This window comes from Aedes albopictus, chromosome 2, assembly GCF_035046485.1.
Source record: "Aedes albopictus strain Foshan chromosome 2, AalbF5, whole genome shotgun sequence".
Taxonomy (NCBI): Eukaryota; Metazoa; Arthropoda; class Insecta; order Diptera; family Culicidae; genus Aedes; species Aedes albopictus.
The window spans coordinates 167738122-167763341 of record NC_085137.1 but is presented as its reverse complement, the minus strand read 5'-3'; the positions used below and the strand labels follow the sequence as shown (position 1 = coordinate 167763341).

The 25220-nt window shown below is 39.1% G+C and overlaps 1 protein-coding gene across 2 annotated transcripts in view; it reads right to left on the bottom strand.

The window, feature by feature from the left end:
* Nucleotides 1–1226: 1226 nt before the first annotated feature.
* Nucleotides 1227–25220, bottom strand: part of LOC109398732 (protein apterous) — a 274586-nt gene continuing 250592 nt past the window's right edge. For both annotated transcript variants that reach the window (XM_029859067.2, XM_062850690.1), the window contains 2 exons: nt 9696–9892; nt 1227–2109 (listed from right to left, as the gene is read on the bottom strand). In XM_029859067.2, coding sequence (XP_029714927.1) covers nt 1939–2109; nt 9696–9892 — 368 coding nt within the window. In that variant the 3' untranslated portion in view covers nt 1227–1938. The remainder of the gene's footprint in view (nt 2110–9695; nt 9893–25220) is intronic.

Sequence of the window (25220 nt, the reverse complement as noted above, 5' to 3'; positions counted from 1 at the left end):
CCAGAGTTGCCTTTTGAGGAATTCCATGAGGTATTCTGAATTAAAAACAATCCGTCGGGAACTCCAGGAGGAATCCTGTTAAGTTAACCCCTGAAAATATTCCTGAAACATCCTGATGCAGCGAATGGTTCGACAAAGAGTGTAATTTTGGAGGAGTAGAGTGCAGTTCAGGCGGAAATACTGCAGCATGGAACTTGGCAGAACGTCAAACGATGCGAACAGAAGCGTTAAGCGTAAATAGCAGATCTGCCTCCTGAGAGAACAAAAAGTTTCTCAGTTGGAAGAAGCATAGTGCAAGGGAATGGAATTGCTGCCGTTCTCAAGAAATATGGAAGTTCTACCAGAAGTTTAACGCATTCCATAGCGGATTCATGCTACAAGCCGAAATATGCAGGCAGAGGTAAAAAGGGAGCCACTTGAAGCACAAACGAGAGGTTATCGAAAGGTAGAAGCAGCACTTTGACAAACACCTGAAGGGTGCAAAGGACGCAGGCATTGAGAATCAAGGTTGCGTAATAAATAGAGTGGAGAGCTGATGCTGGAAACTGAGTATGGATGCAAATCGTTGACGCTGTGGTATCAAGAATTGGATGTCGAAATAAACAAATGAAATAAATAAAATGCCTCCGTGAAATAATGTGAGATATTTTCAGAGCTGAAATTTCACTACAAAACTTGAGCCCTCAATAGATCCTCACGAAACCGTAGCACTAGAAAGGTTGATTCCGTTACCCCTCTCTAAAAGACCATGACACATTCCCTAAAAAAAAAAGATGGCTCTTTGTCCTTCGAAGATCGTCAATGAATAGCAGTAGCAACAGTAGCGCAGCACAGTGCCACAGCTCCCACTCGGTGGCAATAACTTTGAAACTAAAATGCTCAAACTTAGCATAACAAAATCATAAGTAAGTGGCATTATTGCGGTTCGTAATCATATGTGCATACATTATTATTAGCTGGGTTGAGCCACCAACTAACTCCCCGTTTTTTGTATTTATTCTTTTGGTTTTCCTCTCGGTTTCGTATTCCATCGTTCCCGACCACCAGCAGCAGCAGCCAATGTCAGCGTCTCCAAGACAGCAATGCCAGCAACAACTTGTGTCTTTTTACATCTTTTTACACATGCACAGTTTTATGTGACGATTCCCTTTGGGAGCGAATTTCGAGCGGCGGCGGTAGGTGACTGCCGAGGGTAAAACCCCCGAATGAGTTTTTGCACCCTCGAATGGTTTTGCGGCGTGACTTCTGCGACCTATAGCTGAACGGCGCGCGGTGTTAGTTGGTCTTGTTAGGCGCCCTCAAGGGCCACCGAATTGCGCACCCAAGCAGTAGCACATCAGAACATGAATTTGAATATAATAACATCATTGTCTTGTCCAACCGTTGAGCCTTCATGAGTGCGCGCGCTCCGGGCTTTTCCGCATTAAGGGGATATTGGGGCTGTAGGGACATTCCCATCACTTTCGTTAAATAACAAACAGAAATTCAACTCTAAGCATGCCCACAATGCCCCCATACCCCCGTTTCGTTTTTGCCGACCTAAACCCATTTTGCGCCCAATTAAATCCCCTCCCATTTTTTCGCGAATTCCGTAAACCTTCCGATTCAAATTTGTTTATGCTAATGCTCGCCCTCCAGTCAGCTCTCCTCACCCACCAGCTGCGGCTGCCCATTGAAGGACCCCTCGCTCTCCATCGACCCTCCCGACGCTTCCTGACGATGATGACGACGACCACGACCAACCTCCTGGTGATGATGGTGATTCTGGTGATGACAGTCCTCCGACTCTCGATGCGATTGCTGCTCTCCATTGTAATCGCCCTGATTGCGATGATGGTCGGACCCGTTTCGGTGGTGACGTCGATGGAGGTGGTGGTAATGGTGATTGTGATGTCCGTAGCGTTCCTGCAGCATCCGCCGAACCGCCACCCTTAGGCACTAGTCCAGCGACGAGGGGCTGCCGGGGCCGCCCATGATGTAGGACCCGGGGCTGTGGGACACGTAGCCGTCGAGATCCAGCGAACCCTCGCCCTTGTCCGAGTCGATGATTTTCCCTTCCTGCTTCATCATCATCCGGCGCCATTTTGCGCGTGCGTTCTGGAACCAGACCTGGCGGGGGTTTGAGAAAGAAAAAGAAATGTGTTAGAAATATGGGGGGACTTTTCAGTGAGGGTATTCAACTGTGTTTTATGTGAGGTGTGGGTGACCCGCTTGTTCAATGATGGTGGAAATTACTTTTTTGTTGAATAAAAATTCCACCATGATTTCGATTTTTATGATGGTGCTTGTTAGCAACAGATGATCCACATCTTTGACAGTGGGGATTTCTTTTTTAAGGTTTAACACAAGATTGATTGAGAAAATGGATCATGCAGTTTGTTAGCAACGCCAACAGATGACTACGCTGGTTGATGTAATAAAGAAAAATATCGAAAAAAACTTTACCTCAACTGAAAGTTACGTATAAATCATACCAAATATAAAATTAACTATTTTACTTCGAGGCAAAGGCAGAAGAAAGTAAATGACTAAATCCTGACATTGAGATAATGATCGAATAGTATCGCAGGAAATTTCCTTGACTTCCTTGGGCATAGGGTATCTTCGTGCCTGCCACACGATATACGCATGCAAAATGGTCATTGGCAGAGGAAGCTCTCAGTTAATAACACTAAGCTGAGAAGCAGGCTTTGTCCCAATGAGGACGTTACGCCAAGAAGAGAGAGAGAGAGAGAAGAGGATTCTTCTAGATAATCCTCCTTGCAAAATTCCATCCAGAAATTCTATTTACATTCTATAAGTTATTCCTCCTGTTATTCTTAGTGGAATTTTGTAAGGTTGTTGGTGTTTATTTTTAATTCTGTCAGAAACTCATCCACGAAATCCATTAGAAATTTATTCAATTATCATTATTATTGTTTTATTTAAACGAGAATACTCCGAGTATTTTGAGCAAAAAGTTTCAATAATGAATTTAAAAAAATCTGATCCTTACTTGTGTTTTCATTTAAAACTGACTTTTTTGTCAATGCGTAGTGAAGCATTTATTTTTTTTTTAATTTTTAACCCTCTAATACCCAACCCCGCCTTTAGACGGGGTATAGTTTGAGCATTTTTGTAATTTTTGTTTCGTGGATAATCAAAATTTTTATATGTTTGGCTGATATTGAGGACTGTTCTGTATATCTCAAAATGGTTTGTGATGTCTTATAGAGCGTATTTACATTTTTTTTAAATCATTGAAAAATAAATGTTTTAGTCACCTTTCAGAAGTCATTGTTTATTTTGTACTGAATCGCTAAATTTAACATATTTTTAATTTTTCCCAAATCATTCTATCATAGTAGAATAGTTTAAGGGAGTCGAATACACTCTAAAATTATTTTCCCTAAAATTACATGAAAAATAAAATTTTCCATGAAAAAAATTTAAAATATTAATATTTCAACAATAGTCATAAAATCTCAAAATGTTTTCATCTCAAAAAATCCGTACCCCGAAAAGACTTCCAGAAAAAATATAAAAGTGGGGGGATGTTCAAAAATAAAAATTAGAAAAATCAAAAACCGAAATTTACAAAATCGAGAATTGAAAAGAATCATCTTCCAAAACATGCTTAAATCGATTTTAGATGACGAAAAATGATGTTTAGATCAAAATCAAAAATTTGGGTATTAGAGGGTTAACTAGCTCCCAAAGTGGAGAATTTTATCACAAGTAATCTGGGGAAGGTAATTCTTGGGGAATGCCTTCAGAAAACCGTTGGAGCTTCTTCTGGGAGGAGTGGACCTGGTGTGATGGTTAGAACACTTGACTATCACGCCGAGGACCTGGGATCGAATCCCGCCCGACAAACACGCAAAAATGTGAGTTCTTTCTTCGGAAGGGAAGTAAAGCGTGGGTCCCGAGATGGCCGTAGCCTAGGGCTAAAAATCTCGTAAATACAGTTAAAAAAATATCTTCTAAGACTCATTTGGCAATTTCTTCAAGAAAAGTCCACCTTGAATTCTGTTCAGAATCCAACTTAGATTCTTTTTACAAGCAGCACACATGTCACAGAAGGGTCACTGCAGTGCAGGTTTTTGGTTAAACAGTCATATAATTTTAATCCAATTCTAGAATAAGTTGACTTACTCGTGTGCAACCAAAAACTAACGCAGATGTTACTCTTTTGTTGCTTATGTGCTGCAGCAGTCCTGAACCCACACTGGATTCTGCTCAAAATTTACCCTGTGTTCAGCTCGGAATCCGCTCGAAATATGGTCAGAATCCATCTTGGATTCTGCTCAGAATCAACCCTGGACTCCACTTCACATCCACTCCAGAATCTGCACAGAATCTGCTCTAGATTCTACTCACAATCCACCTTGGATTGAACTCAGTACATATCCACATTGGATTCTGCATATAATCTGTCTGGGATTCTGGTCAGAATCAACCATGAATTCTGCTTAAAATCTAGCTTGGATTTTGATCAGAACTCACCTTGGATTCTACACAGAATCCCTCTTAGTTTTGGTTCATTTACTCCGGGATTTTTTGCGGGGATTCTTCCAGTTTTTTCTTTGAGACTCCCTTCATGCATACATTTCGGGATTTATTCAAAAAATCACTGGACGTTCCACCAAGAATTCATTTGCAAAGTTTTCTAGAATTTATTCTTAGACTACTACAGAGGCTTATTAATAGATTCATGCGAGAATTCCGACTTGCAATAATTTATATTTTCTTTTGTCTTTTGATCACGATCACGATCAATTCTGACTATACATGTCAATGGTTGCTCCTCCGTGATTGATACGAACTGGTACCAGTTGCACTGAGATCCAACTGAATAAGGGGCTGGGACAATTTATATTTTCTTTTGTCTTTTTCAGAAAAAGTTTGCAATTCACTTTGGGAATGTTCTGAAGATTTCTAGAATTACTTTGTGTTTTTTTTTATACAACTTAAAATAAATATGACAACATTGTCTAAAGGAAAAGTGGATGCCTTGAAGATTTTATTCTAAGCGATTTAGAGATTTAATTGAGCGATTAGAAATCTAAGAAAATTTGTTTGAAGGAATACTCAAAAGTGGCCCTGGTAATATTCTAGAGAGATCCCTTAAGGGGTTGTATATGTTGAAGTGTGTGAAAATAAGGAAAAGTTTGAACTTTTGTAAAAGAATGTAACCATATTTTTTCAAATTTTCTTTTTACAACTGCTAATGTGTAAAATCAGCTTGAGAACATGGAAAAAATCGTACTAATTACTAAAGGTATAACATTTTCTGTAAGACGTGTTTACTTTAAAGAGGTTTGCCGTGACTATGATTACAGTCCAACGGCTCAACTGAAAGCCCAAACCCAAAAGAAAATAGTTACTAGAGGACCTTGTTGTGTCCTTGAACGATCGGAATATTAAAAAATGTTTTTAGTTTCCAAACACGAACAATTTATTCCATGTAAAAAATTACTTTTTTTATGAAAAAAAATGTATGAAAAAAATCATAACACTGATATGATTTTTTTTTTGAAAATGTTGATCGTTCAAGAACACGACACAAGAATAGGCGACACACAAAAAAATGGTTGAATTCGGTTGAGAACTGTTCCCGCAGTCGTTTTCGCATTGACGTTTTTAAAGAAAACATAATTCTGAGATAATCGAGTTTAAACTTTCAAGTATGCTCGTAAGAGAACGAGGTGCAAAACGCTATATATTTGCTCGTACTGCTTGGATCTCTATGAAAATTTGACACAGCATTCTTAAGAACCCATAATTAATGATAAAAGAATAGAAAAAATAGGTTTTGTGCTCGATCTCGACATACACAACCTCTTAAGGAACCTAAGAAGGTTCGTGGGAAACATTAGCATTAGCATTAGCATTAAGCGAGTCGCACAAATTCGTAGGTGGTACAGTCCTAGACCGCTGTTATGTGGAAGAAGGTTCGTAGGAAACATTCCCGAGAAAATCAACGCAGAAAGTTTTAGAAACAATCCCTACAGGAATTTCTGAAGAACCCTCAACGGTTTGTCCAATTAACTCTGTAGGGATAATTGATGCAATTTGCGACGAAATTTAAACATAAAAATGGAAAGTATTTTTGAAACATTGTTTTGAGAATTTCCCCGAGCAGAGGAAAGTATCAAAATAATAACAACGGAATCACAAAACCTGTTTTTATATCTCGGTTTGTTATTATTAACTTATTAAGTCATCACCGTTCCATAACATGTTCTGTTGGGCAATCTTATTTTGTTATGATCGTGCTCTTGGTATATTTTCTTTAAATTACATTTCAATAACAAGTTTTGTTGTAGCACAAGTTCAGTTATTATTGTGTCATTGAGACTAGTAGAAATATTTGATCATTATTATTACAACATAATTTGCTTTGCAATCAAAACTACACCATTTGAGATTTTTGTTGTTCACAGCATTCCGTGAGGAACTGTAAGAGAAAATATTACTTTGTCATCAATTCCTCTTCTTACTGACATTTACAGTGTCAACTTATCAGCCTTTTGTTTTATAAGTACTTTGAAAAGTAAACCTGTTTTTTTTTTGTCCCAGTTTCAGTTAGGTATGAATACGAAAATAGAGAGTGTAATAGAGTGTTAGCCATTTTATGAAACATTTTGGATCAACTGGTGGAATTCAACGACGAACAACACAATTTCGACAAAAATGTAAAAAAATAAGTCATCAAGAACTCCATTGATTATTTTTAGACATTTTATTTTTATTGATTTCACTGCATCGAGCCCACTTAGATTAACTAGGATAAATGTGTCAATCAATGAGGTTATAATGTAAATTAATCTTATAAACAATGAACCACCTAATAAAGGGTTTCAAAACGACGGTAGTTTTTCATCGTAAGTTGTTTGGAAAATAAACGAGAACTATTGTTTGTCTCTGTTTTCGATAAGAAATCGCTTGCGACAACAGTAGCGTCCCAATTATGAATGAAACATTTAACAATAGATCCTATTGTTGCGTATCCCATTGAATGCATATGGGGCTTAGGGGGAGTTCCTATCCGCAACAGAAAAAAAAACAAATTTTGTTTTCTGATAGTTATCAATAACATATTCATATCAAAATTTGTTATTGAAATATTTTCAAAATTCGCTGTTATTAAGTTGTTATTGAAACTAACAAAACATGTTATTAAACAGATCTTCCAGGAACATTTTTTTTTGTTATAATATTTGTTATTTTGCCGCTTATGACAGACAAGTTTAAAACAGGACATGTTATGTAAATAACATGAAAATAACTCTTTCCGCTACTCAGTTATTTTTTCAAAATAACACATTTTATTATTCTGTTGCTATTTCCTTCTGCTCGGGTCACTTGAGAAATCCTAAGAAGTCTTGGGGGCTGTCCATAAACCACGTGGTCATGAGGGGGGGGGGGGGGGAGGTTCGGCCAATGACCATTTTGTATGGACAAATAAAATGTTTTGTATGGACCAATGACCACGCGGGGGGGGGGGGGGGGGGGTTTGAAAAGTCCCAAAAAAATGACCACGTGGTTTATGGACAGCGCCTTGACAGTACTTGAATCTGAGTAAATATGAAAAATACGCCACCACTACGATCGAATACGCAATGGAAATAATGAGAAGCCGAAATAATAGCGAACGCAGTTACTCATCGGCTGGTTGGCTCGTGTAGCAAACTGATTGGTGATCATTTGTTCTCACTTGCTGCGGTGAAGCAGAAGATACGGGAATGATTCACGCGACCTTTTTCAATACAAATAAAGTTTTGCTCATGTATGCGAGCGTCTATCTTAAAATGTTGTTCATGACATTTGTTTTGCAATATTCTTCAGCTAACTTTTGAAAATAATAAAAACAAAAATTCGAGAAAAATAAGTAGAAGCATTTGATCATCCTGTGCTACTTGGCAAACGTAGAGGCCGGTAGTCAGCTTTCTACCGAAAAATAATAAAAAAAAACGAAGAGTAAGGTTTTTGGAAAATTTAAACTATATGACATCTAATATAGATCTGCGATGAATGTTACTCTCATTGTATTTTTTTTTAAATAAAAGTCCTTCAAATATCCTCAAACGTCTCGAAGACATGATTTCAATCCAACAAATCTTTATCGAATTATATTTTTTAAGAACAAAATAAGGTATTTCTCATACGTCCTTTTCCAAAATTAGGTAAGGAAAAATGGTTACGTGTTGATGCAAAATTAAATGATTCACAAAACCCAGCGCATGAACGAAATTTCATTCAAATTGAAAAATATTGAGTCAAAATTTTTTTTCGTGTTTGAGACTGGAAATGCTAATACTGAGTTTTTTTTCCCAGGGGTTCTAGGGGAATTTATGCACGGGTCACTGTTGGAAATTATTTTACAAATTTTTCGGGGAAATTCTTACAGGATTCCTAGCAGAATTCCTCCAAGGATATATTGAGAACTTCATTTAGGAATTCTACAGGGAATTACCCTAGGAATTTCCTTGTGAATTTCTTCAGAGCTTTCTTCGTGTATCCTTAGGAATTCAAGGGATTCGTTGGTGAATTTTCCAAGTTTTTTGTTTAACATTTCCATTTATATCACCGCAGGGGTTCTTTTCTGCATTTTCCCTGGGCTCGTTTGTTGAATTTCGTCAAGGATTTTTAAAGGAAAAATGCCAAAGAGGAAGTGTGTGAAAAACAAGCATAAGGTTAAAATTCCGAAAATGGTAAAGATTTATAAAAATGTTTGATGAATTCTCTAGGAATTCATTGGAAAAATCAATGAATATTGCGCCAGGAACTGCTTAGCAAACTGTTCAAGGGATTTTTGTGAGAAAACATCTGGGGAATTCTCCTTGCACATTTTCTCAGCGAATTCCATCAGAACCTCCACCAGAAATTCTATTTACACTTTTTGTAATTTCTTTAATATTCCCTGGGAGAATTTCGTTCGTTGTTGCAGAATTCTTTTAAAGTTTCCGTCACGAATTCCGTTGTAAATTTATCCAGGTATTCTCACAAGAATTTCTCTGAGGACATTACTCAGTTTTTCATAAATTCCACCAGGAACTCCATTTGGGTTTTTTTTTCAGGAATTCCGTACGGATTTTTTCAAGAAGTTCGTCAAAGATTTTTTCCATGAGTTTCATTGTGGGTGGTTCCTTGGAGAATTTCTCAACGTATTTCTTGGGGAATTTCTGTAGAAAACCATTGCACTAAGCTTATTTAGTGGCCTTAAGGTGCAGGATCGCAATCTAGCGGGACAAAATGAATTATTTCAAAACGAAGCATTTTCAACATATCGTGCCATTGACGAAGTTCTTTGTCATGATCTGGGGCATCAATTGCAAAGAATGTAGTATAGCCAAACCTCCATGAATATTGACTCCCAGATTTTTTTTTCAAAAATCCTTTTTTTTTTAATTCCGTGGTTAGTGGTGCGACACCTATTTAAAACTATTCTAAAATTTATAATAATATAGTCCATTGCCCTATGGGTCAACAAGGAGAAATTATGGAAAAAAATAATTAGATTTGTTAAACAAAATCAGAACTTCAGAATGAGTGATGTTTGACCCCCGATGATTTCATTGTCGGGACCAAAAAATGTTTGTTCACAACTAGCCTTGATGAAACGTTCGAGGAATTCTAACGAACGATGAACAAAACAGCAAATGACACGCACATCTATCTTTAAAAGCCATTTCTAATCTTTCCAATCATACCTGCAGCACCCGCTTCGGCAGTCCCGTCTTCTGCGACAGCTGTTTCAGATCCTTGGCGTCCGGGTTGTGGTTGATCGCAAAGTAGGACTTCATCGTCCGCAGCTGGTGGTGCTTGAAGGAGGTCCGCATCCGCTTGGCTCGCGAAGACGACCCTAGGCCTCGACTGAAACCCAGATCTAGATACTCGGTGTTCAAATCTGCAAAATGAGGAGGAGAATGGCGGAAAGTAGAGTTATTATTATGGTGCACACTCGCGCAGAATGACACGTGTTTATGTGAGTGGGTCCCGCTTCTTGTGGTGGTGGTAACCCCAGCGTGGTCCCAAGAAGATGTAATAAACTAATGTCAAGTTTTGAGGCGAAAAAATAAAACACCGAACATGACTTCGCGCACACGGTTTGAGAGCGCTGCACCGACCGCACCGCAGGCTGCTTGACTCCAAAGCAACGTAATAATCATAAAAGTAATAAGATGTCTTCATTGCCCTCGCCAACATACGCGCCGTCCAAAAGTTAGCCCCATCAAGAGCGCGCAGTCGCCGGTGGTTTTATGACCGAAAATGTCGCTGTAGGTTGAAGAGCACCAGGTATGCTCATTCGAAAGCTGCGCTGATACCCACAGGTATAGAGGGCACAATTTAAGTGCCGTCCAAGTCCAAGTCGGCAGCGGCCAGGAGATTTGACTTGGGCGAATCGCACACTTCGAGCATGTTACTCGTAAACCCTTCTTTTACCTCCTCCCAAGGGGGCGCATCCCACTCCATAGATTAATGCTTGCTTGAATGGAGAATCGAGCCCGGTCGGTGAAGGGTGATGATGATCTTGAAGGTCGCAAAAGTTTTTTCTATATTTATGATGGTTGTTGCCCGTCGTCGTCGTCATGAAGCTGGGCGAGTCAAGTGGAAGATCTTCTGGGGTCATAAACATTTTGGCGCTGGAGGAGATTTGAAGAATGGCAATTCTTGGAAAAGAGAATCTCTACAGGTGCCTTTGCAACGGTTTTCTACGGATAAGATTTTTTGCCTTTGTGGAGCTCCTCTTATCTTAAATAGTGAAGAACTAACTGTGGACGACGAAATTGCTTGAATGAGATTTACTGAGGACTGTGTTTACATAAAAATAAACTATAGTTGAAGTCAGTAGGGTCAGTCTTCGAGATGCTTTAAAAATAACCGATTAGATCAAAAGCCGACGTTTCGAATGTTTACTCATTTATCCTTAGAGCAAAACCAAACAGGTATATATTCCTCATGAGGTTTTTTAACCTGGATTTGAAAACGCTTGACAACATAACAACAGCTATCACCCGTTGCGCACATCCACACAGTTCTACTGAGAAAAACTACTGCTGAGAACTGTTTGGATGTATGCAGGTGAAAGCTATTGTAATGTTGTCAGCCGTTTTCAAATGCATGTTTGGTTAACCCTCTAGTACCCACATTTTTGATTCTGATCTTGATATTTTTTTTGTCGTCTTTAAGCGATTTAAACATGGTTTATTCGTTTTTGGCTAGCTAAAATATAAACGACTCATAAGAAAGTGATCATTCTTCATAAATAATTCCAAAAGTGCCAGTGAAGAAACAGGGGTGTAAGCAGTAATAAATAACAAAATTTCTATAAACAAATAAAAAATGCATAAATAAATCAAAAGTTTCCATAAATAATTGATTTTTGAGCAATAAAAAACGTCAAAAATGCAATGAATAATTCAATTGTTGCAATAAAAAAAGCCAATTTTCCCACCAAAAAACTTCGAATTTTCCATAAGTAAATTCGATTATTCCATAATAATGCCCGTGTAGCTGCCGGCTTAGAATAGCACTACGGATCACCTGTTCTGGGGGTAAAAGTCCACCAAACAGGTAACCCCAATCCAAGGTGTCAGGCGACCCGTGCTGAGGGATGAATGGTTGAGGGGGTTTAAAAGATGCTCGATCTTTAACGGAGCCCGTAGCGTGGGTAGATCGCCTTTTTGGGTTGCGTTGCGGTGATAGATCTACCAAACCGAAAACTAGTGTCGTCCTATTTTTCAATTTTGGAATATGTGTTCTGGTAATTCAAGGAATTATAGTATTTAGTCCTTACTACTGGTTTTGGAGACTTCCAGTTTTTGAATAAAACTGAGTTTGCCAACTTTACTTTGCATATAGTTGAAAACCTCACCATCTGAGGCTAAACTCAACGCAAAGGAAATCAAATTGGGTTAGGGATCCATGCATGTACTAACTCTTCGAAGACTGGAAAGTGCTAGTACGCAAGGAACATACTAGAATCCTTATTACTGAACACATGTCCCATTATTGGAATGATATTGCTGCTAATGTTGAAACCCGAGTCCTAAACCTGGGGAGAATTTAACAGTAAAACAAGGGTGATGCTAGGTTTCCGATGCATGGCCAATATCAGAACTCTTGTTTTGTTTTCTAACAAAACAGAACAAAAACTGTAACAAAATCGATACTTTATGAGGGGCAATGGCAATTGAGTAATGCGACATGCACTACACTAAGGATACGGGTAATGTCACAATAGATCTAAAAACTGGTCGCAGTGACAAACCCGAACAGGAATAAAAAAAGAAAAAAAAAGATTCCATAATAAATTAGAAAATTCACAATAAAAAAAATATCGAAAAAGCAATAAATAATTCAAAAAGTGCAATAAACAAGAAAATAAATTATCAATAAATGTCAAAAAAACGAGCAATAAACGTAAATTAATTTTGAGCCAAAAAATCACATAGACCATGCGGCGAAGCCGCATAGAGGATTGAGGAACTGAGGCGGCAGAAGGCCGCCGAAGTTTCCGATGTCCGATGCACCGCAACTGCATCGTTTCGGTTCTTGGCAAACCACAGATCCAAGAATTTGCCCGGTATAATGTAAACATAGATGTTATCCCTTTTTTAGGTCTGACGAGCGATAGCGAGTTCGGACAGCAAGCAATTGCTCGGTAAATTGCAATAGTTACGCAAACTTTTCAGTTGTTTCAGTCATATAAGTGCGATTCAGCATTTCACTGTCTCATACTTTCCTGCATTTGTTTTTCATGGGTAATTTCGTCATTTTTTATTGCATTTTTTGAATTTTTTATTGTTATTTCGATGGCTTTTTTTATTGCAACAGTTGATTTATTCATTGCATTTTTGACGTTTTTAATTGCTCAAAAATCAATTATTTATGGAAGCTTTTGATTTATTTATGCATTTTTATATTTGTTTATGGAACTTTTATTGTTTATTACTGCGTACACCCCTGTTTCTTCACTGGGACTTTCCGAATTATTTATGGGAAATTTTGTATTTATTATGGAACGTTTAATTGTCTGCCTTTTTGCCTTTCTCGTACACACAGTGAAAGGCTATATGTTCACTCAAAAAACAAATTTTCGATAGAAGGCTCGGAGGGTCAAGTCACATATACCAATCAACTCAGTTCCACGAATTGAGATGATGTCTGTGTGTATGTATGTGCGTGTGTATGTGTGTGTATGTATGTCTGTGTACAAAAAAGTTCACTCACTTTTAAGTCACTTTCCATTGGCCGATTTTTCCGGTTATAGCTCGTCGAATCGGAATTTTACCGCATTGTTTGCTATTGAAAATGGTCCGGATCGGTCAAGGCGTTCCGGAGTTATGACCATTTCAGTGATCCGGACCAGCACCAGTAGAACTGGCTATATAAAAAACTGAACTTAGCCCTATCATGCGACACATCAAACTGAGACGATTTGTGTAACCTTTAACATTGTTTACGAATTTTGTGTGAAGATCAACACTGGAGATTAGAAATTCCACGATGGCGGCCAATTATTCAAGATGGCGGCCAAATATTCAAGATGGTGGCTCTAAATTCAAGATGGCGGTTCTTTAATAGAGTATTAGGATCTTAAACCATGCAATATGGGTATTTTTGGTATGAGGAAGATGTCTGGAGTCCATGTTGACCATAACATCCAAGATGGCGGTTTAAAATCCAAGATGGCGGCTCTAAATTCAAGGTGGCAGCTGTTTAATGGAGTTTTAGACTGTAAAACCATGCAATATGGGTTGTTGCAAATGCAACGATAGAAACAAATTTTCGTAATTTTAATCGTTTTATTGTAGCAGAGCGATTAAAATTTTCCTGAGTAGAATAATTTTTTATTAGTTTAACATTGTAGGTTATGATTGTGTTTACTTTCGTTTGTAAGTTTCCTGCACGTATGACGGGGATCGTTTCCAGACGACGCCAATTACAATTCACAAACTTCTATTTTAAGGACAATTATTAGCATTTAGTTTAGGTTTTAATCTAGCATAATTACCGTTATCGACTGAAATATACAAACTGCGGAACGAATATTGCTTGCATGTGTGCCCGTTATCGTCAACGCTAACCTGTGATACGTACATATTTCTGTTTAGTTTCTAATTTCAATAGCCAATCTGAACTTACTTACTCACTTAGATATATGAACAACTGTGACTTTAAGACATTTTGGTATAACTTAAGCAAAACTAATGCGAATCTTAACTATGAAGAAAGTTTGCTGGCCTTTCCAATTCTCCTTTTCTTCTGTCTGACGTTTTCTCCCACCAATCCTGCGTGACAGCTCTCAATCCGTCAACGCTGACCGACGGCTACTTCACTCCGCTACCTCAAAGTCGTTGATAGCAGGTATGCTATCAATAAGGGCAATCAGTAGGTGCGGCGTTACGCATAGGGTGTACGCAACATGGGTATATTTGGTATGAGGAAGATGTCCGGAGTCCAAAAATGGCGACCATAATATCCAAGATGGCAGTCTAAAATCCAATATGGCGGCTCAAAATTCAAGATGGCGGCAGTTTTATGGAGTTTTAGGCACTAAAACCATGAAATTTGGGTATATTTGGTATTGAAAAGATGTCCGGAGCCCAAAAATGGCAACCAGAATATCTAAAATGGTGACCTAAAATCCAATATGGCGGTTCAAAACCCAAGATGGCAGCTGTTTAATGGAGTTTCAGGCCCTATAATCATGCAATATGGGTATATTTGGATGAGGAAAATGTCCGTAGTCCAAAAATGGCGACCAGAATATCCAAGATGGCGGCCTTTAATTCAATAAAACGGTTTCAATTCAAGATGGAGGATGTTTAATGGAGTTGTTGGCCCTAAAACCATGCAATATGAGTATATTTGGTATGGGAGAGATGTCCGGAGTCCAAAAATGGCGACCAGAATAACCAATATGGTGGCCTAAAATCCAAGATAGCGGATTTAAATCCAAAATGGCGGCTCAAAACTCAAGATAGTGCCTTTTTCTTTAGAGTTTGAGGCTCAAACATAAAAAGCCAGGTAAACAATATGATTTCTGGTGATATGAAATGAATTTTTGTTGAACGTATGAAAGTTCAGTATTCTTCAACATGGCACTTTAGGTTTGTTTAGCCCTTCAGGACGCGCGCCGTTGTAAAAAAGTACAGCATTACCAAAAAACCTCCCACATCGTTTACGGCGCGGGCGCGATGCAGTTTCAACTGCTTCATGAGTTTTCGAAGGCACGAGAAAGGCACCATCACCGCTAGGTGGATTAATTAGAGTTTTTTTTTCTTATATTCGGGATTTAATTAATTTTTTGATTTTTCTATTTTTTTGTTTGTTTTTGAACATCCCTGCACTTTTATATTTTTCCCTAAAAGCTTTTTTAAGTTACCGAATCTTTGAGACGAAAACATTGCATTTACATTTATTTTTCGTGTATTTTTTTAGTAGAATAATTTGAGAGTGTATTCAACTTTTTAAAACCGTTTTAGTGTGATAGAATGATTGGGTTAAAATTAAAAAATATATAAATTATTACGATTTATTAAAAAAAAGGTTAAAATATTAACGATTCATGAAAACATCGTAGTTTTCCAAAACAAAATCAGAAATTGCAAATAAAGAAATAGGGGTGGGAAAATATTGAATTACAAAAGTTCCATAAGTAAATAAATATTGATTTTCGAGCAATAAAAAAGTCGGAATTTTAACAAATAAATCAACAACTGCAATAAATAACTACTAAGTGTGATTTTTCCATAATAAATTTCAAAATTCACAATTGAAAAAGTAACAAAAAAGGAATTTGAAATTTAACAATAAATACGAAACAATGCATTTCTTCCCAAAAATAATAGACGAGCCATGCTGTAAAGCCGCATAGAGGATTGAAGTACTGAGGAGGCATACGGTCATCAAAGTTTCCGGAATCCGACACGCCGTAACTGCATCGATTCGATTCTAAGTAATCCACAGATCCAAGAATTTGCCCGGTATAATGCGAACAAAGATGTTATCCCTTTTTAAAGTCCGACGAGCATTAGCGAGTTCGGAGAGCAAGCGATTACCAGTAAAATTGCACACATAGTTTTTACCGTCTATTCAGTCTTTAAACTTGGGAAAATATTCTTTTGCATATAATTGTTCCTCCAAGAATTTCTTGTGAGATCCCAGGGAGTTCTTGATAAGATTCCTTCGGGGGTTTATTGAGGATTCCTTCAGAAGTTTCCACTGGGGATCTTCCAGGAGCTTCTCCTGAGATTCCTGGGATTCCGTCTGGGATTTCTTCAAAAGCTCTTGTCAGGACTCCCCCAGAAATTTTCTGGGATTTCTTAAATAATACCTTCTTAGAATAATGAAGTGTTCCTAAATTCTATAAAAGTGCCTTCTGAAATTTATCTAAAAATTAATTCCAAGATTCCTCCAGTTATTCTTTTTAGGATTCGGGGATTTCCTCCATGATTTCTCCATAAATTTATTCTAGTTTGCCTAGTTTTCTAGTAGAGTAGAACTCAATTAAGGATTCCTTCAGATATTCCATCTGGGACTTCAAGGGATTTCTACATGAGCTAGAGAATCCTTCAGAAATTCCATCCCAGATTCTCAGTAGTTTCTTCTGACTTCCATAAGGTATTCCAGGAAAATATTCCAAGGAATTCCAGCAATTTTACGCGGGATTTCTTCCGGGATTCCCCAAAGAGTTCTCTGCTTCAGAAATTCCTTTCAATATTTCTACAGAACAAAACACCTTCCAAGATTCCTTCTGGGACTCCATCTAGGAATTTCATGCGAGATTCCTCCCGGAGTTCCTACTGGGGTTTTCTACAAGAACTTTTTTCAGTTTTCCTCCAAATTCTCCAGGATTCTTCTAGGAACTCCCTTCGAAATGCTTTCAGTAACTACTTCTGGAACTGCTTCAAGAATTTCGGATTTTTTTTTCTGGAATTTGGTCAGGATTTGTATCCGGAATTTCTTCAGGAACTCCTTCGTGGGTTCTTTCGGGATCTTCTTTCGGGACTCTCTTGGAAACTTTTGCAGGGATTCTTCCGGCAAGTTCTTTTTGTATTCTTCCAAAAAGTGATTCTGGAGTTTCCTCAGGAAATCTTCCAAGGATTCCTCTGTGAACTTTTTTTGGCTTCCTCCAAGAGTTCCGTTTGAAATTCCTGCAGATCCTGCTAGAATTCCTCCAGAAGTTTACTCTGGAATTCTTTCAGAAAATTCTAATGAACATCTTCCAAGAGTTTATTATGAAATATTATGAGCAATTCCACATGTAGTTTCTATTTGAGGCATTCCTCATGAAGTTCCTGCAGGATTTTTTTGAGGAAATGCTCCTGCAAGTTCCTTCTGGTTTTCCTTTAACAGGGTTTCCTGCAGGAATCTTCGATGGAACCTTTTAGGAATCTCAGGAAAAATAAGAAGTTTTAGAAGAAGAATTTGAAGGAATCCTCAATAAACCCACGGAAGAATCTCAAGAACAACCATCAAGAACTCCCTACAAATTCCAGAAGAAACTCGTGGAGGAGTCTTGGAACACATTTGTGGAGAAACCACGAAGAATTTGTTGGAGGAATCCCGGATGGAATGCCAGAAGAACCAGCTGAAGGGATGTCCCCGTGTCGTCATCAAGTCATAAATCAGCACACTTTCTCATGCACACAAACCCCACATGTTGAATTAAATCAAACTACTTATGAAAAGCTGGCCAAATTTCGAATCATAAACAACAAGGCCACGAAACGTCAAAGACCAGTTGATCAAAGAAATGCAATGAAAATGTTTCTTTTAGCATCTTCCAAAAATATCTAGGGTGACGAAGGGTTTTATCGGCAGGTTTGTTCTCTTCGTCATGGGGGGTTTTTGTGGGTCAAATTGCCTGAAATTTGGGCATATAACTCAGCTTGGTTGAAAAGGATTTGAGGCCAAATCTGAGTTTAATGGGCTTCAAAAAACCCCCCATGACGAAGAGGACAAATCTGCCGAAAATACGTAAGTTCTTCTATTACAAACTCCTAAAAAAACAGTATCCAAGATTCTACTAACCCACTGCTTCAGTCCTGTCTCACGGCATCAAACATCCCGGCCCTCCGTTCGATCAAACAATAATCGAAAGCGAACGCCGCACCATCCCAAAAAAAAGTATCACTGTCCATCGAACTGTGCTTAGACTGAATCGGCGGTCGGGCCGCATTCTGTTTGACTGTACAACACATCACTGCACCGAAACCAAAGCCGGTTATTATCCGGGCCAAGTTCTTTTGAAGGCTAGACACCGGTGGCAGCTACCGAATTTTCCTGCCGCCGCCTGCCTGTAGAATCAGAAACACGGCGACTCACGATTCCGTCTGGCTACACAATACAATGGCGTATCGGTTTGAGTGCGAGGGAGTATCCCAAACGCCAACAAACGCTATGTTTAGCGGCGCTTTCGGGATGATCGATCACACCGTCCTTCAGGCGCGATCCTGCATAGTTTTGAGCTGGTATTTGCCTCAGCTAGGCGTTGTATGTCGGCTTAGCTACTTGACGTATGCTACTTTTCAAAACTACACTGTGGTGCATAATTGATCGGACAAACGCCGATTTTCATACAAAATGGCCAAGTTTAAGATGCTGTAAATATGGTTTGCTTTGTTGGATTGAGCTCAATTTTTGACACGGAACTACAAATATGCTGAATTTTGTGTATACAAAGTATAAAATGTTTTCGTTCACAGGTCTGGGCGTGGCAAGGCATTGAAAAAATTGCATAAGTGATCGGACAGCGGCACGCGTGTAAATCAAAGGGGTACCGCTGTCCGATCACTTTTGCAATATTTTCAACGCCTTGCCACGCCCAGACCTGTGAACGAAAACATTTTATACTTCGTATACACAAAATTCAGCATATTTGTAGTTCCGTGTCAAAAATTGAGCTCAATCCATCAAAGCAAACCATAGTTACAGCATCTCAAACTTGGCCATTTTGTATGAAAATCGGCGTTTGTCCGATCAATTATGCACCACAGTGTATATGACCTGTGATAAAGATCAATGGTGAGTGTTATTCCAACTAAATACTGGTGAACTTTTTCCTGTTTATCAATTCGGTTCTATAAAAACGAAGATCAATACTTTTGTCTCTACTGTTTGCATTCAAGGAATCAAGAAAGGTTACAAACTTAAATGGAAAATTAACTGTCGCAACTTAAAATTATTAATCCATGAGAAGACAAAATTTAACAGTTCCTCAGGCTAATCAATCAACGTACAGCCAACTAAGTAAATAAATGAAAACTTACACTCTCTGCCCTCACTAGCTCCATGGCGCAGTTCGGGGGCACAAATCTTAGCACTTGTTTTTTTTTTACTACGAGTCCGACATGTCGAACCGTTTGACGGGTTGCTCTTTAAAGGTGCCTCCTTTTTTCACTCTATTCAAACAAGGCACGGTCGTCGGCAATGGCGGTGGCGGCAGTAGCGGTGCCTTCGGCTACCGGATTCCGAAACTGCCGGCCGGCTCCACATTTCAGCAGCCCAACACATCACCGAAAAAAAGAACACCGTGGGAAAAGTCGGTGTGTGGATCTTTAACGGTGCGACTATAAAATAAAGAGTCTTGCGCCTAGTCTTACGGGGACGGGGACGGTGGAGTTCGGGGAATTGAAATCAGACAGCAATACCGTCAACTTGAAAACCGCTGAATGGGCTGTGATGCTGTGAACTGAGAGGATCGACAGCAGCGGGATCGCTTCAAACGCTCTTCAAGCTCTTTCACTCCGACTTGTCGAATGATCTTTTTATTTTATTCATCATCCCGGGCTAAACTCTCCCCAGTCGGCTGGGTGTCGATTCCAAGACGTCAAAGGGGGCAAAAGTTGAATGAAAGTTTTTACGTTTGGGCCATAAAAAGCGATAAGCGATGTGATGTTTGCTTGATGGTTTGTGGAGATTTTATGTCACTACAATGACGCAGATGGTCGTGATTTCTTTCCGAATGTTTATGGGGAATCGCCGAGATGGATCTCAAATGGGTGGAGATTAGACAGGCTGTGAGAGAGTCGGGATATTCGAACTGTTCTTGTTTAAGCCACTTCCGGAAGTCGTTCTGGTTGGAGCGCTCATGGTATGTAGATTGTAGAATAACTTAGGAAATCTGTTCAAATATTTTATAGTGTTGTAGAAAAGAGCTTGAGCTAGATTGACCGCCCGTAGATGCTACTCCAGTATCGCCAGACCAGCTACACTCGCACAAGGACCAATGAGATAACTGCCGGAGACTAGCAGGCATCTTCAGTGTGTGAGCGTTGGTGATCTTCTATTTTTAGGCGACAATGGCGCCTGCCACGTCAGATTGCAGGGCAATGTGGGGAAGGGTAAGGAAGTGATGATTGCAATCGTTTGTATCTACATCAGACCGAATATACCTCTGCGTCTGCACAAATTCATGCGGATGTCGGAATGTTGGTGGGACATGGTTGGCAGAGGGTTCACACATTGGTGCGTGGATACCAGGAGTAAGGTGATAGATAGGCGTTATCAGATATATAGACACCATATACGAAAGTTTGAAGGCAGAGAAACGGCTTTTCAACTAATTCTGGATCTAGCGATGGCCATGAACATATGATAATGCATAAGTTGTATGCGTAGGAAAGAGGGAGAAAATGTATAGAAAGGTACATATGAATCAGAAGCGATTTCTACTAGACCACCAAGCCGTTATTAAAGTGTTGTATAAAAGAAGATACAGATTAACAGAAGTCAAAAGAACCTTAAAATACAATATAGATAACCCGGGCAGAAAAGAATAACAAAACAATTGCAAGTTTTACTATTCAAAAAGAATTACTGAATGGTAAAATTTGCCATTGGTTTGTTTGAAATAGGTGACAAAAGGGCAAAAATAATAACTGACATTGTACTATGAAATAACTAAAGAATGTCAAATTTTGACATTACAATGGCAAACCAAGAACAAAAAAATTTAAGGTTGAGAATTGCAAAATATACCATTATTGAGTTATTGAAAACAGAACAATATCAAAATAAGTTATTCACCTGTCACAAAAAAATATCAAAAGTTACCATTAGAATAACCAAAATTCAAACTTTGTCTTTATGTTGTTCTTAATAAGTGCCAAAACTGCGATGGTTCATCAAACTCGTAAGAGGTCAACAATATCTCACCAATTGCAAAATTTGTTATGATAGCAAAATAAGACATTCAGTAGTTATTCTTCCAAATTTGATAAATGACAAGCGAATGGCATATTTTGATATGATGTCATATTATGCTATTAAAATGTTGTTTCAAGCTCTTCATGAAGAACTCATGAATGACAAAATAAGTTATGACAATAAAATGTGTTATTTTTTTGTTTTTGGTTTGCCGTTCACCTCTACCCGGGAATATACCCACTTAAAACAGAATGCCGAGATCGGCTGTGCGAAGCTCGGTTTAAGTTCATTTGCTGAAATCTCGGCTAAACGCATGACGTTTAATATTTGATGCCAGCGGTACCCATGGGTGCTGCTGTGAATAAACTTAACTTTATGCTGATATCTCAGTTAAATTGTAATTGCCGAGCGTTCGGCTGTACGAATCTCGGGAAAAGAATAGAAATTAGCTGAACTCAACTGAGTGTGCAAGGAGGGGAATTAGTAATTAGGAAAGTAGCATTTCCTATTGGAACATATCGTTCTAGAAACTTGTAATAATAAGAATAGAGGGATCCCCGGAAAAATATCCAGATGAATCTCCGGTAGAGTTTGAACTTGATTGACCGCCCGTGGATGTAACTCCAGTATCGCTACACCAGCTACACTCACACAAGGAACCAATGAGATTATCTGCCGGGGACTAGCAGGCATCTTCAGTGTGTGAGCGTTGGTGATATACTATTTTTAGGCGACAATGACGCCTGCCACGAAAGGTTGCAGGTCAATGTGGGAAAGGGGAAGGAAGTATGATTGCAATCGTTTGTATCCACATCAGACCGAATATACCTCTGCGTCTGCACAAATTCATGTGGATGTCGGAAAATTGGTAAGGTATGGTAGGCAATGAGTTCACACATTGGTGCGTGGATGCCAGGCGTAAGGTGATAGATTAGTGTATTTATTACTCTGAAGATATTGCGGCACAGTTCGCTTGATTGCATAACTCGTAGGCGTTGTATGATAAGTTGACACTATGCTAGGAAAGTTGGAAGGGAGGGAAACGGATTTTTAACCCATTTCTGTTCTAGCGATGGCTATGAACTTATGAATACACATGTATTTTATATGTATTAGACTGGGTCATCAAAGTAGATTTTTCGGAACGAAGCTTTTTCGATTCCTTTTGGCGTTCCAAGCAACTGTGCAAAATTTGGAAGCGATTGGTTGCTTCCCCGTATTCCGCATTGCGATTGAATTTTTGTAAGGAATTTAGTATGGGAAAACTTTCTTTTTTACATTTTTCTCATAAATTGAAATTTTTCGTCAAAAACAATCTAACTAATGACGTTGAAGTATAGCCTAGGGTATGCCGAAAAACTTTGCCGAAGACCATAAAGTGATACGACATTTGTGAAAAAAAGTTATAACGTACAGATTTCCTGGTGGTTACATTTAACATGTAAAGGAATAACATCAATAATAAAATCTCAATTTTTGGCCTAAGTTACCAGGCGAATAACTTTTTTCACAAGCGTCGGATTACTTTGCGGTCTTCGGCAAAGTTTTTCGGTATATCCCAGGCTATACTTTAACGTCATTAGTTACAGGGTATTAGACAAAAGAATTCAACCTATGAGTAAAATGCTAAAAAGTACGTTTTCTCTTACTAACTTCCATACAAATTTCAATCGCAATGCGAAATACGGGGACGCAACCAATCGCTACCAATTTCTGCATAGTTGCCTTGGACGCTAATATAGATTGAAAAAGCTTTGATCCGGGTTGATACGATCAAATTTAAAGTTTCTCCATACAACGTTAGCCCACTCTAAATTATGTATTGAAGAGAAAGGGATACAAAGATGCAAAGTAGGAGGAAATGGACTGGCTAGGGATTGAACCCTGGATCTTCTGCATATGAATCAGAAGCGGCTGCCACTAGACCACCAAGCCCATCCTAGATGAATCTCCGGTAGAATTTGTGGAGAAATTCCAAAAAAAAAATTCTTAAAGAATCTTTAGAAAAATGTTAATATATATTCCTGGAGTGAAGAAATGAAGATGAGCTCCTGTAGAAAGCCCTGAAAAAAGCCCTGCGAGAATTCCACCAAAAGTTTCTGGAGAATTCTTATAAAAATCCCTGGAAGAGACGGGCTTGGTGGTCTAGTGGCTACCGCTTCTGATTTATATGCAGAAGGTCCTGGGTTCAATCCCTGGCCAATCCCTTTCCTTCTACTTTGTTCTTTCTATATACTTTCTCTCTGCTCTCTACATATACAACTCATGTATATAAACATGTTCATAGCCGTCGCTAGAACAGAAACGGGTTGAAAAAGCCGTTTCCCTTCCTTCCAAACTTTCACAGCACAGTGTCACAATCCTATTAGAAAATGCCTACAAGTTATGCAATCAAGCGAACTGTGCCGCACATCTTCAAAATAATAACAAAACACACAATTCTATCACCTTCCCCTGGTATCCACACACCAATGTGTGAACCTTCTGCCAACCAATTCCCACCAACATTCCAACATCCGCATGAATTTGTGCTGGCGCAGAGGTATATTCGGCCAGATGTGGATACAAACGATTGCAATCATCACTTCCTTACCCCTTCCCCACATTGACCTGCAACCTGACGTGGCAGGCGCCATTGTTGCCTAAAAATAGAAGATCACCAACGCTCACACACTGAAGATGCCTGCTAGTCCCCGGCAGTTATCTCATTGGTCCTTGTGTGAGTGTAGCTGGTCTGGCGATACTGGAGTAGCATCTACGGGCGGTCAATCTAGCTCAAGCTCAAGCTCAAGCAATTCTTATAAAAATCCCCGGAAGAATTCCTGGAAGGACACCATCAGATTTTTTTTTTGAAATACAATAGTAGAAATTCCTGTGGAAATCGCAGCAATAGTTTTTAAAGAAATCCTCCCTCGGATTTCTGAATGGATTTCAATAGGAATACTGGGATAATACCAAGAAGGATTTATGGGGAAATCTCATAAGAAGAGAATTCTGTGACAGGATTCCTACAGACATTTCTGACAGTAACCCCCCATGATTTTTTTCTGGAGAACTATCAAGAGTAATAATTGGATACACTCTTGCTGAAAATCCTTGAGAAATTTCAGCAAGTATTCATACAGATTTCCTGAAGGAATCCTAGCAGTAATCACTGGACTACAAAGAGTGATTCCTAGGGGAATCTTTGAAGAAATCACTGAAGGAATCATCCCTGGAAGAACTACAAGAATCCTCCCTTGAGGAATACCAGGAGGAAAAGCTGGAGGAGTCCTAGGAGGAAATTTCGGGGAACCTCAGCAGACATCCCTAGAGGAATTCCTAGAGAATTTTCAGGAGGAGAAAGAGCTTCAAGAGCTCCTGAAGGATTTACATCAGGAATTATTCGACGAAACCCACCTAGACTTCTTGGAGGATTCCCACAACGAATACCTGGATATATCCATCCAGGAATCCAGGATTCCTCCAAGAGATTGAGGAGGAGGTGGGCCGTTTGAAAAACAACAAAGCTGCTGGAGCTGGGCAACCACCAAGCGAGCTTCTAAAATACGGTGGTGGAGCACTGGTGAGAGCACAACACTGGACCATTACCAAGATTTTTGGAGGAGGAAGTATTACCGAAGGAAAGGATGAAAGGTATCGTGTGCCTCATCTACAAAAAGGGTGACAAGTTGGATTGCGGGCACTGCCTACAAGATAATCTTTCAACTTTTATGCCACCGTCAATCATCATCGATTGCAAGAGAGTTTGTGGGGCAACATCAGGTTGGATTCTTGGGTGAACGCGCTACAACGGACCAGACGTTCGCCATCCGCCAGGTGTTGCAGAAATGCCGCGAATACAACGTGCCCAGATACATCACTTGTTCATCGATTTTAAATCGGCGTATGATACAATTGATCGAGACTAGAAATGGTAGATCATGCACGAATACGGATTCCCAGATAAATTGATACGATTGATCAAGGTGACGATGGATCGCGTGATGTGCATAGGTCGATTATCAGGGACACTCTCGAAAACTCCCACAGAACTCCACGATCCAACAAAGTTCACCGTCACATAAAGTTCACCA